At 35.6% G+C, this 25,600-nt stretch overlaps 1 protein-coding gene across 5 annotated transcripts in view; it reads left to right on the top strand.

Annotated features, from left to right (window-relative positions):
• LOC128207677 (hypoxia-inducible factor 1-alpha-like) overlaps positions 1 to 25,600 on the top strand; it is a 151,615-nt gene that overhangs the window by 89,248 nt on the left and 36,767 nt on the right. For all 5 annotated transcript variants that reach the window (XM_052910744.1, XM_052910742.1, XM_052910743.1 and 2 more), the window contains 2 exons: positions 15,679 to 15,773; positions 21,296 to 21,480. In XM_052910744.1, the coding sequence (XP_052766704.1) occupies positions 15,679 to 15,773; positions 21,296 to 21,480 (280 nt within the window). The remainder of the gene's footprint in view (positions 1 to 15,678; positions 15,774 to 21,295; positions 21,481 to 25,600) is intronic.

A 25,600-nucleotide genomic window follows, 5' to 3' on the forward strand; every position in this document is an offset into this window, starting at 1 on the left:
TGGGTGCTCATTAGAAATATGGAGACAAGAGAAACTGGAAGTTGTCAGACATTCATAATGAAGATAATTGATTGATACTGATCTAATTTTCAAAACGGTTCAATTTCAAAAAAAGTATGCGTTTAATAGTTTTAGGATATTATGCTAATTATTGCTGATTTCTTTGGGGTATAAGGAACTCTTTTTTTCATTACCTGCTAACAGCAATGTTATGAACAGGAACATTTCGAAATATTTAATCTGCCGAACATTTCGAAATATTTAATCTTGGAAGCATTTTGAAATATTTAATCTGTGGATCATTTCGAAATATTCAATCTGCATACACCATTGAAGATTGATTGGTGGATCCTGCATGGCAGAGATTTTGGGAATAGAAATATCTGGCTCACACCTGTCCTGCACCCTATGGTGGGTCATATCCTCTATTGGAACATGTTCTCTTGAAGTCTCCCTAAAAGGGCACAAGTATTGCAGGTGTCCAAGAAGGACATCCAGTTTGAGCCAAAAGGGAATTCCAGCCAAGCGAGTTTGATCCAACGGGGTTCGACTCTAATCAGATATTCCATGTTTGATCGTGTTTCCATTAATTATGTCTAGCCATTAAGTCCCATATTAAACAGTTACAAGAACAAGTACCAAGTTAGAGGAGTTTATTTGTTCAGCTATTAGTACGGGGATAATTAACAAAAAACTATTAGCTTTACGTCTTAATTGTAAATATACACTTAATAATGCGCTGAAGAAATTGTGTATAATTTCAATAGCTTAGGTATGGTGTCAATATATTTATTGCTAGATTTTCAACCCCGTGACCGCCCCCTCTTTTTTCAGCCACCCCTTAAATTAAATTGCCTCAAATAAGAATGTTGAACAATGGTTTGTTTTTTCTTAATGATCTGGTACTGTCCAGAAAGGCTGCCGTTTATTCATACCTTTGGTGTTAATGTATAACTATTTAATACTATCTACCTATACAGTTATTAGCTAGTTTAGAGAACAATGAACCCATCTTGCTCACTTTCACTTATAATTAACTAGTAAGTGGCCGTCATTCCTCTTCTTTCTTTATCTGTACAACCTTGTTTAGGACAAGATTAATAAGCCATCAACATTCTAAATAGTTGTTACATTTTTTCTTGTTTTTGTGTCCAGAAGAGGGAACAAACGTGGTTATATATTTTACAGTCTAAAATTAATGGTTTATTTTCTACTTCTTGTTTTTGTCAGATGTAGTATTCATTTTGATGGGTCTCTCTACGCATTCTATAGTCGCAGTTATAATGTTCCATCTGACAGCTAAATTAAAAGTACATTTTTCAAGGTTTGAACTTCAGTGAAAAATGTTGTGTTGTGATCATGTTCAAGGTTTTTCCGACATGTCTAGGTTTTTTAAATGCTTCAAAGAGTGTTGCTATGTGGCAAAATAGATCGTTAAATTGTTTGCTTGGCAAAAATAGATGCACATGACCTTAGTGGCAGTCATGCACAAGTGAACCTCAGGTACTGCAAGAGATGTAGATTTCAATCTTCAAAAGTAGATTTAGGGTCCAGTGAGGTAGATTTCAATCTTAAGAGGTAGATTTTGTGGTCCAGAGAGAAAGAACTTGGGTCCAAAAGGTACTGATGATGGGTCAAGAGAGAGATTTTGGTGGTCAGATACGTAGATTTTGGGTGTCGAGAGAGGTAGATATGTTGTCGAGGGAGGTTTAATTGGTGTCCAGAGTTGATTTGTGTCTTCAGGGAGGTAGATTTGGGGTTTCAGAGAGGTGGATTTTGTGTTCAAAGAGAGGTAGATTTGGGGCTCAGAGAAGTACATTTAGGTCTCCAAAGGTGGTACTAGGTTTGGGGTCCAGAGAGGTACATTTAGGTCTCTAGAGAAGTAAATTTGGGGTCCAGAGAACGTATAGATTCTTCGATTTCCTTGCTTTTGATGTCTGTTTGGTGTGTGTTAGGTACTCATTAACTGTAACTGTACTGCAAAATATAATATTCCAGGTAAATGGGGAAAAACTTATATTTGTTTATAAATGTTACCATCTAAAAGTAATTCTGTTGCATAGGTAAAACTATTATCTTTACATGCAGGCCTTCGATCTAGAAAGTATTTTGAGATGTTCTATTGGAAAATAATACAGCTTAATTCAATGAAAAATATATATCATTTCATGACTTAAAATCCCTATGGTTTTCCTGACGCACAATCCTTGTACTAATGATGCCATGATTGTCAAATGGCACGTAAGATAATTAACATGCGCCCACTTAGCAACATTAAAGTAATAAAACATCAATATTGTTTGAAAATATTTTTTCTTATGCATCATTCTTTCATTTTGGAATAAAGACTGCCTATTTCACTCTAGGAATCATTCGTACTGATTCTATTTTTCAAGACTTGACAACCAGTCTATTCAGATTTCTACAGACTGTCACATTTGTACTTATTTTCATCGATCAAATTTTCCGGTTAAATTTGATAACCAGACAGTTATTAGACAGCGCCATGCTAAATATCCAGCCTGTTGACAACTTAAGACTTTTATACCACGGGTGACAGATGCATCGATTGAATGAGCAATTTTTAGCTCCGCCTCCTCTGGGTGTCATGCTTTGTGTCAAAGTTTATCAAATGTAATCAGTTGTAATAAGTAGCTAAGTACCTGTGAGATCAAGGTGTAAATTTGTCATCATAAGAAGTTCGTTATTGCATCATTTCAGAGGACTGTGGTCACATTTGACAAGTTTATGGCCCTCATGTTCATAAAACTGCAATTTTATTCCAATTCTATTTCTAACAATGATTTTTATTGATAAGCAGTGGATTTCATTGGAAATCAGTACAGCGATGAGACATTTTGTTGGTCTCCAAAGCGATATTTTTGTCCTAAGTCTAGCTGCTAGAGTTCAGTGTCTAGATGTCTGTTAGTGAGTGCACACGACAAATAACGTTAAAAATAAAGATATCAGGAAGAAGTTTAATGGAAGGATTTTCAAACAGACTATCATAATGTAATTAAATCATTGATACAGATCTTATTTTCAAAACAGTTATTATTTGTGAATGGTGTTATGATATTATGCTAATTATTGCTGATCTTGGGAGTATAAAGACCAAATGTTTACTTCACATGCCATAGGGTGATTAAGAAAGAGAACATTTTGCAGTATTGAATTACTTTTTGCCTGGCAGATCAAGATATTGTGATTGTGAAATGTCACTGGTATAGTTTTTGGCCAAAAATGTGAGGGGAGAGGACACTCCTCCCTGACCAACCCCCTTCAGCCCGACATCCCTTAAATAAATCCTGGGGAAAACATTTATGATACTTATAATGATAATTATAATAAAATGCTACTCTTTGGAGTATAAAAACTATATGCTAACTATACCTGTTATTGCCATAATTTGTTTTTGAGAACATTTTGCAATATTGAACTAGTACCTTTTGCCTCTGCTGAGGTTTTGTGATTGCGAAATGTTGCATCACTGCATGGCTTAGTTATCGGACAAAAATGTTATTGTTACATGATATGTTATGCGCCTCGGTATTTAGTAGTTAAAAATACACCGCTGAAGGTTAATTTAAGTAATTAAACAAGTTTACTGAATGGAATTGCGTTGTGATAATGTCATATATTATCTATATATTTAATCAGTCAACAATCTTACATACTGCATTATGCTATTGAAATAGTTGAATTTATTTTGTATAACTAACAAAAATGTAAATAGGATCAGTAGCCATCATAAGTACAAAAAACTGACTATAACTCAAATACTGTTGAAGTATTAATTTATAATTTACACATGTTCAATGTGCATGTGAGTTTGTGTTAATAAGTTCAATTTAATGTTTAAAAATGGATTAGCATTTCCATCCCGTTATGGTCCGATTGTTGCACATTACAGCAGATTATGGAGAAAATCATTCTACTCTAACATTTAAATATTTTATAATCACACTTGATATTTGAAAGTGTATGAATGACCTTTTTATTTAGTTATCTCTCTTGCTGAGGGATTCCATAAGACAATATTGAGGTTTGTGATTTCCAATTAAAGTTACATTATTATAGTAATGTGTAAGATGAAACTCTTCATTTCATCAATTCTGTGATATATAAGCATGGTGTCAGTCTGCAAATATCTTGCAATATAATGAATGAATGGGATTTTTGAAAAAAAAAATAGCAAGAGAGTATCTATTAAATTAATTATTAGTTAGATGCTATAAAGTAAATTCTTATTGATTAAAAAGGGTTGGAGCATTGGAACAGGAAGGGAGCCCTCTTTGTTTACTTTAATATCTGCCGGCTGGAAATTATTAGAACATAACCTTTATTTTGACATTCGGAACTCCTCGGCCATTTTCCATTGAGAGCAACCATGGATGTATACACGGACAGTTTACAATGTCAGAAATCTTTACATTTAACTACTCTGCAAGAAGATCGGGTATTTATTTCAATTTAGCAGTTCAACTTAATGACTTTTCTCTTGGGAATCTTCAATATTTAAAACCCCTGTCACATTAGGGTGGCATTGCCACGGCGTTTGAGAAAAATCAAGAACAAATCTGCGCACAGTGGAATCACATGCTTCGCTGTGGCAACGCAGTGTCATCACCAATGAACGCGGTGGGATTGCATAGAATGCTGAGCAGGCCCCAAACAAACACCGTCACTCAGCGTTCTGATAAGACCGCAGTGGAATCGCTGTGAGGTTGCTGTGGCAGCGCAGTTAGGTCTCCTACAATGCCACAGGATTGCTGTGACACGCACAGATATTGCAGTGCCAACGCAATGGTTATCGGTGGTGCTTGCAGGCGATCGTTTAGCGTTCTCTCAGATGGCACTACCTCCCTATCGAGCTTATACGGTGCGTCTATGATGCTAACAATGAGTTTTATTTTTCTTACTGCGCTCTTACAACAAATGGAAAGGAGCCTATGGCGACCATTGCGCTCCTAATGCGCTTCTACCGCATCAGTTGGCGTTTGCATGACAATGAACCAACCCAATAGTGTATAGAATATATATATGCAAATAAACATTCATTTCACCACTTTGCTTCGCTTTGGATCTCATTCTGAGACGACCAAAGAGGCGGGCCCAAAGGTGTAGTAGTAGAACTCCGTAGGAACGCAGTAGAATGCCATGGACGCCGAAGTTGCTGTGAGAACACTGTGACATCTTCATGAGAAATATCAATTTTTCCAGCGATCTCACTGCGCTCTGGGAAATTTAACACTTCCATGCAATCGCAGTGGCAACGCGGCTAGGTGTGACAGGGGCTTAAGCAAGAAAGCAATTCACTGGCAATCAATTTAAACTTGTACAAAATACACGCTAAAATACGACAATTTACTAATATTATTGAAAAATTTATGGACTACTACTGATGAGTACCTTGGCCATTTTCCATCAAAAACAACCTTGGATGTATGCCGGTAACATACCAGCATACATCCATGGTTGTTTTCAATGGAAAATGGCCAAAGTGTTCCTAATGACATTTTGATTGTTCGCCACATTTGCAGCACAACTTGACTGCATTAATATACACTTAAAATGATTACATATCAATGGGTGTTTTTATTTTTTCAAGTTATTTGGTATAATGTCAATTCATTTTTAATGTTAATAAATTGAAAACAAATACCACCATATTTATATACTTCAGGAAAAAATAGTATCATTATGGTGAATGTATATTTTTGATTTTATTAGGGCTTACATGAACACACAAACAAATATATTCTGAATGAATTTAAAGAAAACAATGTATGTCAACGTGCTTTGAAAGGGCAGAAACTTATACGGACAGGCTAACACAGATTCTGAGAGAGCGGAACTTCAAGTGTCTGTTGAACATTAAAATATTAATGATTAAGCCATTTTTAAATAATAAGTACACCATATAGGCTGATGAGTCATTTCATTGGTTTAAAATGTTCTATTGTAAATATATTTTGCTGCATTATTTGTCATAATTACTATAGACGAGACATGCATGAGTAATGCTTCACCATCTGTCGCCATGCCGTTAAGGCAACAGATAGGTTTTGACCCTTATTCTTGTTGTTATAGGTACAATTTCTCTCAGTTCAGTAAATGCCTGAGTTTTCTGATTTGGTTTGGACGGATGTTTTTTGCAAACAATACAAAAAGGTTTCTCCTAGCAAACCTGGTAAACAAATTTTGTAAATGGAATTTTTTAAGCTGACGATCTTGCTTATTTTGCCTATTGGGTAAATTCTAAGAAAGCATTTTAAGGACTCAGGGGTGTATAATGACTTTTCCAAAATTAAGTGGAAACATTTACGTGCAGGCATTCACTGGAAAGACTGCTGACTTCCCAGTAAAACTATACCATCAACAAGATTGTATGGTCAAAAAGATCAACAGAATCTCAGGAAGCAGATTTGTCTTTTCTCTTGGAATTTTAATAAGACAGACAGAAAAAATCAATGTTGTACAGGAATTGTTGCTTTTGGACAGACAGTTTTCTTATGTAATAAACATTTCACAATGATCGATATGATCGATAATCTCCTAGGGAAAACAATATAAGCTTGTCACACTTCTTGCAAACTGTCAGTCTCAATTCAGCCAAAATGTACATGTCCAACACTTCTTCTGATATCCTATTCTTATATCTCTTAAGCTTCTGGAATCCTATGCTCCTTTTTGTATCCTACGTTCTGATGTCCCTCTCTGATGATATCCTACGTTCTGCTGTCCCTCTCTTATGGTATCTTACGTTCTGATGTCGCTCTCTAATGGTATCCTACGTTCTGATGTCGCTCTCTTATGGTATCCTACGTTCTGATGTCGCTCTCTTATGGTATCCTACGTTCTGATGTCCCTCTCTTATGGTATCCTACGTTCTGATGTCCCTCTCTTATGGTATCATTCATTCTGATGTCCCTCTCTTATTGTATCTTACGTTCTGATGTCGCTCTCTTATGGTATCCTACGTTCTGATGTCCCTCTCTTATGGTATCCTACGTTATGATGTCCCTCTCTTATGGTATCCTACGTTATGATGTCCCTCTCTTATGGTATCCTACGTTCTGATGTCCCTCTCTTATGGTATCATACGTTCTGATGTCCTTCTCTTATGGTATCATACGTTCTGATGTCCCTCTCTTATGGTATCCTACGTTCTGATGTCCCTCTCTTATGGTATCTTACGTTCTGATGTCCCTCTCTTATGGTATCTTACGTTCTGATGTCCATCTCTTATGGTATCCTACGTTCTGATGTCCCTCTCTTATGGTATCCTACGTTCTGATGTCTCTCTCTTATGGTATCATACGTTCTGATGTCCCTCTCTTATGGTATCCAACGTTCTGATGTCCCTCTCTTATGGTATCATACGTTCTGATGTCCCTCTCTTATGGTATCCTACGTTCTGATGTCCCTCTCTAATGGTATCATACGTTCTGATGTCTCTCTCTTATGGTATCCTACGTTCTGATGTCCCTCTCTTATGGTATCCTACGTTCTGATGTTGCTCTCTTATGGTATCCTACGTTCTGATGTCCCTCTCTTATCGTATCATACGTTCTGATGTCCCTCTCTTATGGTATCATACGTTCTGATGTCCCTCTCTTATCGTATCATACGTTCTGATGTCTCTCTCTTATGGTATCCTACGTTCTGATGTCCCTCTCTTATGGTAACATACGTTCTGATGTCCCTCTCTTATGGTATCCTACGTTCTGATGTCCCTCTCTTATGGTATCCTACGTTCTGATGTCCCTCTCTTATGGTATCCTACGTTCTGATGTCCCTCTCTTATGGTATCCTACGTTCTGATGTTGCTCTCTTATGGTATCCTACGTTCTGATGTCCCTCTCTTATGGTATCATACGTTCTGATGTCCCTCTCTTATGGTATCCTACGTTCTGATGTCCCTCTCTTATGGTATCATACGTTCTGATGTCTCTCTCTTATGGTATCATACGTTCTGATGTCCCTCTCTTATGGTATCCTATGTTCTGATTACATCCTAGCTCCTTGTGAGCTTTTCTCAACTTGTCTGTGATGTCTGTTTGGATATCCTACGAATACATCCTCCAAACTACGTACAGGACCAATAGGCATGTGACCAAAAGCTACGATTTTAAAAGTGGGTGGAAATTTGTATAAGTTTATGAATTGTACAGATATGTAACCAAGGCATTGATTTAAAGATAAGAATCCAAGTGTTTTGATTGGACTGTAAAAATACCTGGACAATGGTCTAAATGGAAACACTGAGTTATGCTTTAGGATAAGGATAAGAATGATCTTGAATATGGCCCTACGAAATTATTATATAAGGTTAAATAATAAATTTGCAGCAGTTGGGTGCCGAAGCACACAAATAAATATATCATATATCTTACTACTATTTTTATATATCCCATTTTGATGAAGAACTTCTGCCACAGCAATGTCATAGAAATGTCCTGCCTTTATACCTAAATATTCTGGCAAGATTCATTTTATCGGTATTTGTGCAATTTAGAGTATACCATTTCCAGGAAGAAAGTGGTATCAGTTTTTTTAGCTTGTTTGTTTTAGGGTAGAAGAATGCTGGGGTATGTTTATGCTGTCTCCAATCATCATTGTTGTCGTTGATGTTGTCAATTTAATAATGTAGAGCATAATTTACTTGAGAACTATTACAGATGTTCCTATGAAACTTAATACATAGGAAATAATCATAAAGATATTCATACCTCCTTCCCCCCCCCCCCCCCCCACACACACACACACACACACATACACAAAACAAAGTGCCTGTGGTCGGCTGGTTGCAATTTTCCTTCGGTAGAAAACTTCATAGATAGTAGATTGTTGAGAGATAATGAGACTACAAATGCTATAACTCTAGTTTAGCTTATTGCAAGGTTATTGCTTGTTGTTTAACTGTTCATTGCCTGGATAATAATTACTTTGATTCAACTTCATGAAGTGGTAAAGCACAATGAGAGAAGATACAGTGAACAGGAACCATAACTATATTTCAGCTTATTGCAGAGTAATTGCACTGTGTTTCTTCTTTTTGTCATTATTTAATGAAAAAGGATGGAAAGAACCATTATTCAATTTTTGCATATTACAGAGTTATTGTCCTTTTTCTCTTTTTTTTGTTCAGAGAATGACATCAAAACTACTGGATGGAATTTGATCAAACTGCAAACAATGGTAAAGCGCAATGAGATAAAGTGCAATGTATAAGAACAATAACTCTATTTCAAGTATTTCGGAGTAATTGCCATGTGTTTGTTTTTTTATTATACGGAGCATAATTTGAAAACTACTGGTTGGAATTGAATTAAACATTATACTTTGGTAAAGCACAATTAGAGGAATGCCAGTGTACAATAGAACCTTAAAATATTTCATCTAATGACAGAGATATTGCCCTTAGTTACTTTTTCTTGTCAGCAGGGTTGCTTTTAAAGTACTTAATGGGTTTTGATTATACAACTTACTTTGGTCAAGCATGATGAGTGGACATGCAGTGGACAATAACCTCAGAGTTATGGCCTCTTTGCAAACAAATAGTTTGTTAAAACTTATACTACAAATATTTCATACTTACTCATGTAGAGTTATAGCTCCTGACATCCAGGAGCCCTGGAGCATTTCTGAGTGTGCTTCAGATAATACTAATGTCTTTAAATGAAAAACACTGATCAATTAAGTTTTACAGTATCAAACACTCTGTAACAGTTTTCAATATGTCTAGTGAGGTGAAAAACTGTAGGTGTTCATCTAACTAAGCAGCTTGTTTGCGGGGTTGAATGCTATTCTGGATTCTGGTTGATCAACACTTGACTTCATTTTCAGGATAGTTCATTACAGGGAGCAAGTAATTTCATTTACAACAAAGAATTCAGACTTGATAGTCACGTTTACAATAGTCTGTTTTTCCCATCAAATGGTCCACCTGGTGTTGTTATTATTAAGCCTCAAATTGGGGTCTTTGGCAGCGGTAGCAGAAGCAGCAACACAGCTTTCCACACCTACATGGTTCCGGGATCCTGATGGCACCAAATATCATGGAGGAACATTGGGACACAAGAGATTTCGTCATGTGAAAAGTTTGGTAAAACTTCAAAAGACAAATCAATGAAAAATTCAGGGGTTGGTGATGGGACCTTGATTTCAACTGTTGGTGTGGTCCTTCAGTATCCCTGGGAAGTTAGTGTATAGACCTCTGCCACAGGGTGGCTGTTGTGCTACAACCGTTATTGATACCACACATCCACTTTTGCTTGTCTGTTTGAAAAAAAAGAATGAGGTATTGTGATAGCGTTGTTGATATTGATGTTGGCTTGCAAACATTATTACCTTAGACATTATGAATAAACTGTTTAAGACAGTCACATGCTACTTTTAACAAACTTAGTACACATGTTACCAGCAACATTACATGTTTCCCAAGGCCCGTTACCAGCAACATTACATGTTCCCCAAGGCCCGTTACCAGCAACATTACATGTTTCCCAAGGCCCATTATAGACTGTGGCTTTGTGCTCCTTTCCAATGAAAAAATATAAAACACCTATGGACAAGCTTCAGGACAGGATGCTGCAGCTTGTTTCCCATATTGATACTGCAGGTCATCAATGCCTTTGTTGACAATGGTTATAACTTTGGCTGGTAATTAAGACAGTATCATTGATGGCAGGGTTGGGAAACCGTAATAACATCAGAGTTTATTGGATTCGGAATTATGTCAAAGACTTGCGCCATCTTAACAAATCCTTGATTGATATATCTCATTAAGAAAGCCTTCAGAATATTGAGAGAGCTTGTTAATTATAGCTTTTTGTTCTATTATTATAAAAACACTCCCTCAACTGCTTACCAATGTTACAAAGAATCCAATATTTTTCTGGAAAAAGAACTGGAGAACTAATCTGGATTTGTGAAAAGCTTGTCAGATGCCTTGTTGCTGGATTGTTGATCTTTTTGCACTGCTTAGGTTCCATAGGAGAGAGAGGTGAGGGGTGAATGCCTCTTGGAGAGGACAGAAACTCTGCTTTATCAGGTTGCGGTAACCTGTGATAGGTATAGCTGCACCACAAACTTCACAGGTCCCACATAAGTTGGAATTATATATGTTAATGTATCACTAACCACATACAATTTTTTTCAGATTATTTTATGAAGCGAAAGCCTAATTGAATTGAGCATTTAATCCATAGTGAACGGTTCCCATTACACTGCGCTCCGGTTGTGTATAGTGTGAGGTGAAAACCAAACACTCGATGACAATACTTTGATTTAATACACTTTTGTACTTCATATCTTCATAGTAAGGTTACCGTGACAACTTCTTTACAGTTGTTTTTTTAACATTTTTTTGGAGAAATAACTTTGTTTGTTGGTCAAACAAGTTTCTATTCATTTGATTAGGCCTGTTTAGCTGTTTCCTCTTATTCTATAGAAACGTTGCTAGACTGTCATGCGATATGCTGCACATATTCATGCATACTAAATGTCAGCATTAAATTGTAATCTTGCGCTTAGACTTGGAAATCAATACTTTATGTTCAAAACAATTGTTAAATTCTGTAGAAGGACATTTCTTCTAAATGTAACATGCAATACACAGCTTTTGTATTCCATAATATATTAACAAAATCAAACCCACTTTCAATTTTACAACCTGAGTCAGCATTATACAAAATCAGCTAAGGTGGCATTAATATTGTTGCTATTGATGACCATACATTGACAGATCAGATCTCATGTTCTATGGTGAACGTTTTTCATCGATTTATAGCTATTCATAATGATGATAGGACCAGCAAATGTTACAAGTTCATGTTGTGATGATCAACCAAGTATAAGACTTAAGTGCGAAAGAGTCCCAAGTATACTGGGGTATATCCTATGAATAACTTATCGATTTAGATTTAGAGCCAGCGACTTTCCTCCGCTTAATTAAATCACAGTTGCCAAAGTGAGAAGAAAGATTCTAAATGAGAAAAAGGAATTGTTGTCTAGCACAAGGCCGTTGCCTAGTTGGTAAATTAGAAAAATATAACCAAAGGCAGGTCTAGCTTAAGGCCTTTCATGCAGAATAATGAGATAGAATGGGTGTATTTTGAGGTTCAATATGGAATACGGGACCATTTCTTGCACTCATTTTCAGCCACTGTCCTGAATCTGGTTCCTTTTAAGTAATTGGTGGCTCAGGCAAAAGAGGACAGAAAATTCAGAAATGCTATCACAACGCTTATAGGTTCAGGGACTTGCTATAATTATATTGGCAGTGCCAATGCTATATGGCCTATATATTCACAAGGGTATATAGGGCTTTAATGAAAAATTTAGAATACCATTTTAACTTGTCTCCTAGTTTCGCATTTTTTTAACCTTGGCCACTCTAAAAAATTGTTCATTCAAGATAATTTAATGAAACTTGGTACAGGTGTTACCAGGAACAATAAAAACATGAAAAGCAAGGCCCTGATCATCTCTGGCTTTAATAATTATTGAGATTATTGCCATTGTCCGACTGAAATAATAATACGTGCAGTCTTAGCTCTAAATGCTATGCAGCGCTCTTGTTCCATATTTTTCCGCTAAGGAAACCGATTGTGCTATCTTAACCATACAATTTTGAATCAAACTTCATACATTTTTTATGAAAACGATCATTACACAGGGTCCTTGTATTACTTTCCAGCATTTATACTATTTCCTTCTTTTTGAAAAGGCCTCCTATTTTTTTTCCTTTTTCCTGGTTAACACAACCAGTTATTCCGACTTTTTTGTAGAAATTTTTACCAGATTTTATCTTTCCTTGTTAATTTTTTCACCAATGAGCTTGTGAGGCCGAAATGGCAGCGCATAAAAGCCAATTAACTGCAATATTGCAGCCATGAGGCCTGATGACTATAAACTTTTCAAAAACATGAAAATATTGATGATCTTAAAAATCCTAGCTTGTATTTTATTCCCACATTTTATGGCACACTGCTGAGCAGGCCAGGTTTAGGTTTTTGCGCCAGTTTCGATACAGATCGAGTCACTGTTACTTCACCTCATTTTTGCCCTTGACTATTATCTAGGAAAATTGGCCACGGTACAAACATTTTGACAGGCAGCCAGTAATTCTAATAGTAATTACCTTTTTTTATTGTTATGTAAATAACTGCTTATGTAGCAAAATAATGATATTAAACTTTCTTGATTAATTATAACAACTGAAGTTTACAAAGCACTTAAATTTAGCATTGAAATGCAAATAAATGAGTTAATTTTATCAAATTGTGCAGCAATGCCAAAATATTTGCATTCTAGATTTTATTCTGGTAGTAATATTTGAAAATATGCGTACCAATATGTGAATGATACATGAAGGAAAGATAATAAATATTAGAAGCATCCAGTATTTTTCAATTAGGATTTATAAATGACACACTCTGTTATCCTCCCGTATCATCTTAAGACTTGCATTTTACAGTTAATCATATCTTGTTGTATTTTGGAATCTGAAGAATTCATTATATTTGAGATGAAAAAAAATGTTAAATTTATGGAACCATTTATAGAAATAATTATAACCTCGGCCTATTGAGCAGGAAATATTATCTTATATGATTGAAAATATTTTCCGAAAGAGTTCTTGAAATAATCTGAAAGAAGTGCTCTCCTTGACAGTTGCTAAAGTGCTATGCAACTTTTTTGCCTTCTATGTAATGTAAAGGGACTTAAAACTGCACTCTTACAGATTAAACGTTTTGACAACATTTTTATTTTTTGTCTTGAAACGAACCAATTTTTGCATAAATATCAGTAAACCAGTGATATAAGATAGTTGAAGAATACCGCACTGTTAATTAGATCACTGACAGAAGGTCAAATAAATTTTTAGTGTATGTTAGTGTAGGTTCAGCAACCAAGGAAAGTAACTAATGTTTACATGCATGTTATGGTAGGTTCTGCAACCAAGGGAAGTTACTCATGTTAACATACATGTAATTGTGGTGTCTGCTGTTATTGTGGTTTCTGCAGCCAAGGGAGTTAACTCATGTTTCATGCATGATATTTTTGTAGTCAATAGAAGTAACTGGTGTCTCCTTGCATATTGTTATTGTGTTTCTGCAATTAAAAGAAGTTATTCATGTTTTCATGCATTGTTAATGAGGTTTCTGCAGTCAAGGAAAGTAATTCATGACTCATGCATGTATTTGTGGTTTCTGCAGTCAAGGGAGGTAACTCATGTTTTCATGTAGGTTATTGTGGTGTCTGAAGTCAAGGGAGGCTACTCGTGTTTACATGCATGTTAGTGTGGTCTTTACAGTTTAGGGAATTAACTCATGTTTTTCATGCATGTTATTGTGGTTTTTACAGTCAAGGGAATTACCTCATATTGTCATGTGTGTTATTGTGGTTTCTGCAGTCAAGGGAGGTTACTCATGATTACATGCATGTTATTGTGGTTTCTGCAGTCAAGGGAGGTTACTCATGTTTACATGCATGTAATTGTGGTTTTTGCAGTCAAGGGACTTAACTCATGTGTTCATGCATCTTATTTTGTTTTCTGCAGTCAAGGGAGGTAACTCATGTTTACATGCATGTAGTTGCTGGGGCTGTAGCCAAGGAAAGTAACTCATGTTTGAATTTATATACAAATCATTCTCACATTTTGATATCAAGAGGTTTTTTTCTGCTATTTGAAGATTGTCATTGCCCCAAATATTTATTTTGGAATCTTTTATTCTCTCTCTGAGAGTTTGTTTGTTTCTCAGTTATTTTCAATACAGCCAAGCTTACCGAACCCCAATACACCTATCCATCCCAAACAGTGTGTTTGTTCTTATCCCTAACAGGTGCCTGGAATGTTTATTGTTGTTCCTATTTGATAACGATTTATAAAGAGGCTGGTAGCCTATTTTCAGGAATAAATGATCAAAACAATGGCACCTGGATCATGTCTGAAAAATCTTCGTAATTGCAGTCATTATGTAGTTGTTAGTGAGCACATGTGTGGTAATGGTAATATTATTAGCTGGATATATTTTTCACCCTTTAATGAAATTAGCCTTGATTGCATGATTGCAGCTGATGCAAATTCAATGCACAAAATGATTACATAAATAAATTATCCTTCCCTGAAAGCCAGCAGATCTGCGAGACAAAACCTTGAAAATGAATAATGTCTTCTGTGCAATCTAATGCACAAAACTTTTTTTTTTTAAAGAGATTATTCAAATTCAAAGTGGATGCTTTGGATATTGTGCATTGAACAGTTTGTATTTCATTTCAAAGCATTTTGAGTGCATTTAGATTTTGTGATTTAACGGTCTGAAAATGCGGAAAGCTCATTCTGGTTCTAGCACGTAAAAGCATTGAATCCTACTTAATGAAAACTCAAAGGAAACCTGCAAACCATGTCATGTCAATTATGGTAGAGAAATTATGCATTAATTACACCGAATTTCACCATTTGAGATCATGCCAATTTCCCCTCCAACAACAACTCTTGCCATGTTATGAGCTATTGCCTGGTGTTCATTGGAAAGGGGGGTGGGTGCTCCTCCCCTCAAATGTAACACTGTGGACCTGTGTAAGTACTTGGAGAAAGTATTTGACACAATAGATTCATGTCCCTAAATAGTCAAACCTAATGCACCATTCTTTATGTATTTTCAGGCACACTATGTGAAGAGCCCCAGCGCGTGTTCTATGTGCGGATGAAGTTTAACCTCACAAAGCCGGGAACCAAGACGAAACAGTCGGGATACATGGTGAGGAAATATCCAGGAGGCAAACCAAGACAAACATAATTAGTTCATTCATTTTCCCTTGTCTTTTTTTTAGCTGAACTTAGACATATGGTTGTATATATTAAGTCATACATGTAGCTTCGGTATTGTCCCTATAAGTGACAGCATTTTTTTGCAAAATCTTAGCAGTAAAAAAACATCTCTTGAAAGATCAGACAACATGGCACCCTCTCTTGGTGCTCCCATCACTTTAAAAGTGTACTTCTTTACAAGACATTACTTGAAATCCATTAAAATGTCCGGATTAAACTGTCCAGATTAAACTTGGCTTTCTTAACCATTAGCAGAAGTGGGATTTAGTTTACTTTGACATATTAAGGTAATACTGTTGGATTATCAAACAATTCAAGGGTTTTTAAGAACTGAACATTAAGTTGGATATTTGATGCTTAGAGAACAAAAACAGAATGATTCAGAGTGCTATCTGACTTCCATTTCACTCCTGGAAATGACACTGGACATCGCACTGTCACTTTAACCTTTCTCTTTCAAGAATTCATCTCATCTGGACATTTACTGTGCCTCTGATCTTTTGGCAGAAAAGAACAATTTATAAGATTCTAGAGCAATAAACTGGATTTGCTTGTCAGCAGTGGAAATCATTCAGCACAATCTGATATCTCCCAGAATATATTTATTTTTTTCCATCTTGGAGCTCTAAGAAATCGTTCTAAACAAAGACAAGATAGTATGTCAGAGTTGAGATTACTGCTGCATATTTTTCAAAACAAGAATAACATAGCTCTTGCTTCTGCATATGTCACACTTGATTAATGTTGTTATTCTACAAGAAACAGGGACTTCCATTAAATGCTTGTGCATGGCAATATGCCAGCCAGACCTGATCGACAGGTTAATGCCTGATTTATTGATGATGTCTCCCTATATTCTTGCATCATCGATCATGAACTTTGATTTGTTATTGGTTAACTGTTGGTGTATTGATTGATCTCATCAGCATCAGGTTGTGATGGCACTTATATAAATATTTTCAGATAAAGTCTCATATCTGTTCTTTTCATTGTAGTTTTATTCAGTATCAGCATCATGATGATACCTTTAATAAGTTCCGTTTTAGCTGGTACATATTGTTGTTAGACTAGCAATAGTCATTATGGCCTTTAGCTATGTGCAAAACCTTTAAGGCCAAAAAAAAAAATACCTGTGTTTCCGGTAACCCGACCGACCCTATTTTTTCCTCACCGACCCTAATCTTTTTTTAGGCATAAAAGTAAAAAATCAAAAATTAAATATATTGTCGTTATTTTCGTTGTTTGTCTGTCTCTGTTTCGGGAGAATAAACCTTCATTCCTGAGTATGTATTACCGAGACACTTTGTCAACAGGGAAACAAAATGGCGGAGTACGGTGATCCCTGTCCGATATCTTCAAATTGGCAAACCCATGTTTATGGTCCAAACACGTGGTTGATCACAGGAGACACATTTTACTGTCTTTATAATGAAAATATTTAGAATATAGTTCATGGTGTTATTTATCCATGTCCAAAATAGAACTTACTATTTTTTACAGTAGGCTTTGCGTATATCATGCAGGCTTCTTATGATTAGGCGTTGCGAATTCATGCAGGCTTAACTGCGAGGGTTATCAATGGTTATTTATTCCGCCTAATTTAAGTCCCATCAACTGAAATCCGAACAAAAACCTGCGGAAATTATAACAACACATTTATAGGAATGTGTCGGCTGCAGATCAAATGGTACAATTTGTGACGTCAGAGCACGAGCGGTAATTAAAGGCGCGTGGCTATGGTTTGTATTTAAATCGGTCGGTCGGATACCGTATGATACTATCTGATTGCCAGGATTTCGTCTAGGCTGGTAAGAAAATACCATACGATCAAAAAAATATAATAATCAATAATCGTCGTCTGGGAATCTTAAAACAATGACCGAAATGTTTGGATTCACTACAAATATGAATGAAACTTCAATTGTTACGAAAATAATGACAAATGACGAATAATATAAGATATGTAATATAAGTACATATCCGTGTTTACTTGTTCTATAATTAACCTACCTCCACATTAGAGAGCTCGATCACAGTTGACAAGCAAATCGGCGATTTTCTTCAAGCAAATTAACAAAGTTAGTTGATAAATGTCTGTTTCGCTAGAACATAATCATAGATTTGTAGAAATTGAACAGCTGGATTTGTTCAAAAAACCGATCGCGTCTTATAAAGGAGTATTGTATACAAAAAAACACCAAATTTCATGGGCAAAATTGGCGGGAAAATACGGAAGTCAAAGGTAAGGACATGATTTCAGACATTAAACAATGCTGTGTTACCGGAAACACAGGTATTTTTTTTTTTGGCCTAAGGTTAGCCATGTCTTGGACACCAACTATGCCATTAGCATCAAATTTAGTCATGTAATTTACTTTAGATAAACTCATCTGTGTCAAGTCCAATCAGTATACTGACAAAATATTTAAGTTATATCCCTTGAATTCTAAGAAAAAATGGCTGAAGTGTTGACAACCACCTACAGTGTTCTGACTTGCCTCTGGGTTTTATGGTCTTGTATACTAAATACCAATTAAGAAGATACTTGGCAGTCATATTAAGATGAATCCCTGCCTCATTTATCCTTTACAAGGGAGATTACTCTTGGTGAAGTACTTGAGAAGTTATGCCCCTTGATAAAATGTAATAAATATAAAATGCTGAAATTTAAAAGTAAATTTTGTAGGCTGATTTAGTTTTTTTTTGTATAAATAAAAAAAAAGATTAAAAAAAATGAATAAAGTGTCTAGTCTCATTTCAGAATCTCATAGGTAACCCCGAAGATAAATGGCTTTTAATTTTCCAATAGTTCAATTTAATATGTTTACATTTAAATCAATCACGGTGTAATTACATTTCAGTACAAGGAATTGAGTCATTAATATGTAAAATACCGGCTGTTCATTTGAATTGCTGTTGTATGAAGAATGTTGTCCCAATAAGGATAAGAAATCATGTACAATGTGAACTAAGAGGACCTTATAGGATCTTTATTGAAATGTTTCAAGGTCTCCTCTTGCCAAGGAAAATGTCACTGATCAATTTGGAGGAAAATGTCACTGTCCAAAATCTGGTTCACATAATTATCAGAGATGCTTGCTAGATGAAAAAGTCTAGATTATTGATGATACAAAACATCACTTGCAGTAGTTACTAGGATCCCATCAATATGGAAATTCCTGTGTATTTGTGAGTGTTTTTTATAGCATTTTACGGGATGTTTTGCCTGGTTTGATTTACAAGGCCACTCAAGATAACAGTGTGATAACTGTAAAAATCTTTCTCTCATTACTGAAGCGAAAATATTTTGTGTTTCGCATTGTCTAGTGGGCCTGAAAATAATCACCTTTGGTCAAAACTGGCTAGCCCTAGGGGTCACTTTTATATTTGTAAAAACTTTTCATGAACTGCAATGGCTAGACTTTTTGGTACATATCACATGATCTAGTGTTTCTCCATGAAGATTGTTCAAATGGTGACCCTGGGTACAAAATTGGAAAAAAAATAGGGAGAACTTGTTTTATATAAACTTACATACATGTACATGTTTTACATGAGAAGCCTGCCAGAGGCTTAGTGGTAAGATATTTTGTATAAATGTTCAAATGGTGACTCTGGGTTCAAAACTCCCCTTGCCGCTGATAATCACATTAAAGCCTCTGTGCCCATTGAGTCCCATTGTTTTCTAAGGTCAGGGCCATCATTGCCCTGTTAAAATAATACAGACATTTGGTGGGTCACTTGTTTAGTAGCATGAAGTAAACTGCCACACTACTCCATTTTAAATCCTTTATATCCGTCCACTTACTGGACTCATGCAGTTTGCAAACATTGTTTATTCATTACTTTGAATAATAAATTTGATGTAGATCTGTACCTAGTAATAAGCTTGAACTTTGCTATCAGGGTGCACAATTTTCATGATGGCCAATATTATTCCTTAAAGAAGAAATTTTGATGTTAAATATGATACTTGCAATATAAAGCAAATATGTGTTTATAGCAAGTACCATCACTCTGGTTACAATGTTTGTTGACCCTAAATGTAAAATGTAAATGCCCCTCACTCAACTCAGAGAGATAACCAGCATTATGTATAAATAAAATGCCCCTCACTCAACTAGGGAGATAACCAGCATTATGTATAAATAAAATGCCCCTCACTCAACTCAGAGAGATAACCAGCATTATGTATAAATAAAATGCCCCTCACTCAACTCAGAGAGATAACCAGCATTATGTATAAATAAAATGCCCCTCACTCAACTAGGGAGACGACCAGCATTAGCAAACTTTATTCAATGCAATATGCCATTTTGTGCAAATCATTTTTAGCCAAATTTTGCGCAAAGACCTTCCATTTTCAGGTAGTTCAATCACTATGTCAATGCTGAACTATTCAGTGGAAATATAATGTAATTATTGCGGCAACAGAAAGTTACATCTGTAGAAATACCCTGATCAGACAAATGATGTCAAATGAACAGGACCTTTGAACTACAGCATATACACAAAACCTAACAGTTTATAGCTAAATGCTTGTCAGCCCTTTGTTCCCACTTCAGTTAACTGCCAGCTATGAAGAATAAAGTGATTTTACAGTATTTTGCATTCATATTAATGAGTCTTTGATGCAGAAAAGTGCGCTGTAATGAGAAGTGCTAATCAGCATTATTGTTGTTTTCTTATCAAAGTAATAATAAGTTGCAAGAGCTTCTGTTGATTATCTGTAATAAGTATGTATATGCTATCTTGCAAATTTAATTCAGAATATATGCCAATGCATAAATTTTGCATGATTATTAAAGTGCAAATCTGAGGGGTTTGCATTAACTTCTCAGGAACACCTGAGAGAAATGAAAAGTACACTGCCATACAGAACAATCATTCTTTACAATGCATAATTAAATCATTTCTTCCATTATATGACTGTTTATGATATACCAATCATAAATCCAGATACAATATATATCTCAAAAAGTAGTTCATATTCCAGTCCAGTGCAATAGGGCCATATTTCACTCCCCTGACATCATGTACAAGTATCATTGCGCCATGTTTAAATGATGACGTAAAACAAACAAAAAATGTGTCATTTAAATGACATTTAGTATGAAAACATGTGTCTTTTAAGTGATTTAAACAGTATTGTATAATATAACAAAATGGTTATTAATTAGCACTGCGTTTCGATCCAAAATGTCCTATTCGACTCTCATAGAAATTTGCAGATTTTGATTCCGCTTGTGCCTGGCAATATCTGAATCTGCGAAATTTCTCTTGAGTCGAATACAACCTCCCAGATCCCTATTGTTTTCATATCTATAATAACTGCTCCTTATGATATAACTATAACTGCCTAGAAAAATGCTGATACTCCAAATGCACAGGGTAAATCAGCCATGCTATAAGAATATAAAAATGATATTAATTAAAGTTCATTATTTCTAGCTTGTGCAATGGTCGGGTAAGATGAAGCGCCACCTCTCCTCAAAGACGGGACAGTGTACGATGGACGGGCTCCTGTGTGTATGTCGCCCCATGCAGACCACGCCCCTTGTTGAGATACGTATGGATGGCAATATGTTCATGTCTCGACATGACCTTGGAATGACCTTCACTTTTTGTGATTCAAGGTGAGATGTTGCTATGATATAAAAGTAAAAGGTAAACATTATTATTTGGCTGCTATAGTAGCAAAATATTTTTTTTTAATTTTAAGTATGCCTGCTTTTAACTTCCTTTGATGTTTTATTTTAGGCTGAAAAAATCTCTAGTCTTGTCCATTTTGTTGGCCTTTTAATTATATTATTGCCTTCTGGAAGTATTTTTTGGGGACCATTATTACTTCAATAATTCTATTATTATTCAAGATATTCACAGGAAACAATTTGTACACGTCCATGTAGCAGGTTCCGTTGTGCCAGCTAGAGTATTTCTTTAGTAAGGCCCCTTGATAAATTGAGAACACTTGATCAGTATGGACGTGTGTATGAGGGTGGGTGTGGTCTAGTAGTATAGTTGACCGCAATTCACACTCAAGGGTTCAGGTGACCGCACCACACTCTGGATGTGAATGAGATCCCCACCAGGGTGAGAGTGGTCAAGCGGGTATAGGTGTCCACCTCTAACCCAAAAGCTTATATGGCTTTGATCCCTACCTGGGTGACAGTGGTCAAGTTGTATAGGTGTCCACCTCTCAACCAAGAGGTTGTGCCTTCGTTCCCCACCATACTGAAACTGGTTTAGTGGTATTGTTGTCCACCTCTCACCTAAGACAATGCAGTTTGGATACCCACTAGGGTGAAAGATGTCTGTTGGTACAGGTGTCCGCCTCTCTACCAATAAAATTTGGTTTCGATACCCACTAGGGTGAGAGTGGTCTGGTGATACAGGTGTCACCCAAGAGAATGTGGCTTAGATCCCCACCAGGGTGAGAGTGGTAAAGTGTTATAGATGTCCGACTCTTACCCAAGAGAATGTGGTTTCCACCCGTACTAGAGGTACTTCCTCATGTCCTCTAAAATGGACACCATGCGTGATTAGTCGGCGCCCAGAAAGGCGCCGACTATATTTGATATTACTTTAGAAATATTCCAACTAAGGGACCAGTTCATAAATTGCAGAACAATGCGTTCAATAGAATGCGTTCAATAGTTTCCATGTTGCATGATAAAATATAAAGTTTAGCATGTTTTATAAAATTTGAAACTTTAATTGATAATGAAATTTTAAATTATAATAGCCCTGCTTATCATTTTGAAAATTTTGATTTTAAATACCAACTCAATTATAACAACTCGGCCATCTCTGAGATAGACACAGGCCGAGGTGTTCCGATCGATATCAACTTCCGCCCTAACAGATGAAGGTTACACGGTACTATTACAATATCCGTTATGTTTGTAAACCTCCTATGCAGTAATCTCCCTTGGCGAAAGCAAAAAAATGCCGAGTTTTGAAAAATTAACATTGAGCTTAATTGTTTGTTTTGAAAATGTCATTCAAAAGAATGAACTCCAGATAATTCCCTCTTGATGTATGGTGTTTTTTATCCCCGTTCTTTATACTCATTGAGTGAAATGTGTTACAAAAACTTATACAAAATATAAAGCAAGGAATTCACATAACATGCCGGTACAAATAAAAGGTGAATTTCATGCTATTGAAATCTATGTATTAGACCATTGAATCTATTTGTTCCGAAGAAACGTATGTATATGTTTGGTATAATTTAGTTTTTTACCGGAGGATAAGCTTAGACCCCCCCCCAGAATATCTATCATTCCGGGCTTAAACTATTGTAACAATATTATTAACCATAATGTCCTTCGAGCATTTGTACACCAAAATTTAAAAAAAAAATTATCATTGAAATAATAACCATTTATGGTTATCTGCATGCACGTTTTTCTTCTAATTTCATTGCGCCGACTTGATGCTATGCATCAACTTTTTTCTTGTCAGATCTGTTTGTACTCAAGATGTTGACTCAGTTGTAAGTTTTTGTCATAATTGAGCTTTGCTTTATGTGCTTGTGTGGATTTCTTGTTGAACAAACATCATTTGATTAAATCTTTAATATAGTATAAGGTAACATTTCATGAAATTTAATTTGATAAAAAAAAACAGCGTTTTAATCTTGTCACTGTCTTATTTTAATTACATCCCTCGTCACTTTATAATGGTGTCCAGGAATACAAATTTCATGAAAAGAAATGAACCTATACCTTTTGGCTGCCTTAATTTGCTGGCAGAAAGATAATTGTATAGGAATAAAAAAAAAAAAATTCAAGGATACATATTTTTCACGATGAAAGCCCTTTGTTAGCTCTTTATTAAATACAGGAAGCAATATATTGCATGAGGCAAGTCATCTTCAGTTTCATGTAGCGTCATCAATTTGGATTGCAACAAACTTCATTTATACCAATTTTCAAAGATTTCTAACAAAAGATGTTCTTATTGTGCTAAAACAACTCATTTGTTAACAATGCAATAATATACTTCCCCGGTTACTTTGTACACAATAAAATATGATGTTTTGCCTACCTTATGCATTAGATTTAGTAACCTAAGCTTGTTGTTTGTCAGCATATAAGGGTAACCACAACATTATATGTAACGGTAGCCACATACTTATTTTTATTTGGCCTAAAAAGGCTCTTACTAATACAAAGAAGAAAGCAGAGCCACATAGTTAAAAGTTTCAAGGTCCATTCGCCTGAATTCAGGAAGAGACACTCAATTTCAATTGTTAGTAATTTGACATTGACATACTTGTTTGTGCTGACATTACATGACTTACAAAGAATGTGTTTACTATGAAATTCAAGGTTGAATTTGAAAACTAAATTTTAAATACCGTAAATGTCCTATTGAACATGAATGCCTGAAAAAAAACAATGCCATGGGTCTATTTTCTGATTCTCTGAACAATGACTACCTTAACTCTAAACTCCAAAAATATGAAATTTATTCCAATGAAAAAAATTGCATCAGCTGCCATTTTTGAGCGCCTGCTGACAACATCATACCTGATTGCAATGCAATGACAGGTGCAAAAAGTTAATCCACATACTTTACAGTTGTTTATTGATTTACACACCAAAGTGTGTTTATAGCTAGGATGCATCCGAAACTGATCACTGTGTAGTCAGTATTTCATAATTTTGACTATGTATGTGACTGATCATTGAATTAAGCTGATTTTAAATGTTTACTGAATGGGGGAAAAAATGTTTCAAATTTAGCCCAGGTCTCTCAAAAAGAAACATGCGCCCTGCACGCTTAATAGGACATTTACGGTATTAGACTGCTTGGCATAAGGGGTCATATAATAATTATGTATTTGATCATAATCAGTTCTAACAAAAAATAACAAAGCTACAAAAATAACATGTTATAATAAAAAAATAAAAAATGGGAACTTCCTAACTAAACTAAATTCCTTATTGATTGTTGTAATCAGTCAATTTAAAAAAAAAATATGAGAATGAAAACATTCTGTTACAACATTAATGGTAGGGTCATAAACCAACTAGGCCTCATAGTTTTTTCTACCTACAGCAGATTTATACAATTTGTGAGGTGTGCAGCATCCATGTGAAGTGTTCACATTTTCTGCAGGCCCCACACAGAACTTTCCTGCTGGTCTCTGCAGTGCCCCTGCCTTTTGGACCAATTCTGTACAGTACACAGAGGCCTTGAGGGACTTGCACCCACATCAAAAGATATTTGTACCGTGAACTCGGAAAATCAAAACTGAATTTCCCCCCTGAACTCATATGGCATTAGAAGGAATGCCTCAAAGGCCCTAAATAGCATTGCCTGCATTGTAATTTGGTGTGAGCCAAACTCAACTTATTACGATATAAGTGACTAGTTGTGATGGACCAGAAAACTCCTATATGAGCCATTTCATTCCACTATTGTATTGTTTGCTTAATGGGGCTGTACTCCGTATGATGCAATTGCGAAAAAAAGAAGTTTTTTGTTTTTTTCTCAGTTTTTTTCGTATTTTCCATTTAAAAAAGATAACTAGGTTATGATGTCTACCTAGTAAAATTCATTCCTTATGCATGATTGGCTAGTCGATGTTAGCACGTGATTTTACCAAGTTAGGTATATAGCTTGAATATTCCAACCATTTAGGGTAAGCCTTCGTAGCACAGTGGATACAACACTGGACTTCAATTTTGGCGACACTGGTTTGAACCCGGACTCCGACTTGATTTTTTTTTACATTTTGGTATT

This window comes from Mya arenaria, chromosome 11 (assembly GCF_026914265.1).
Source record: "Mya arenaria isolate MELC-2E11 chromosome 11, ASM2691426v1".
Classification (NCBI taxonomy): domain Eukaryota; kingdom Metazoa; phylum Mollusca; class Bivalvia; order Myida; family Myidae; genus Mya; species Mya arenaria.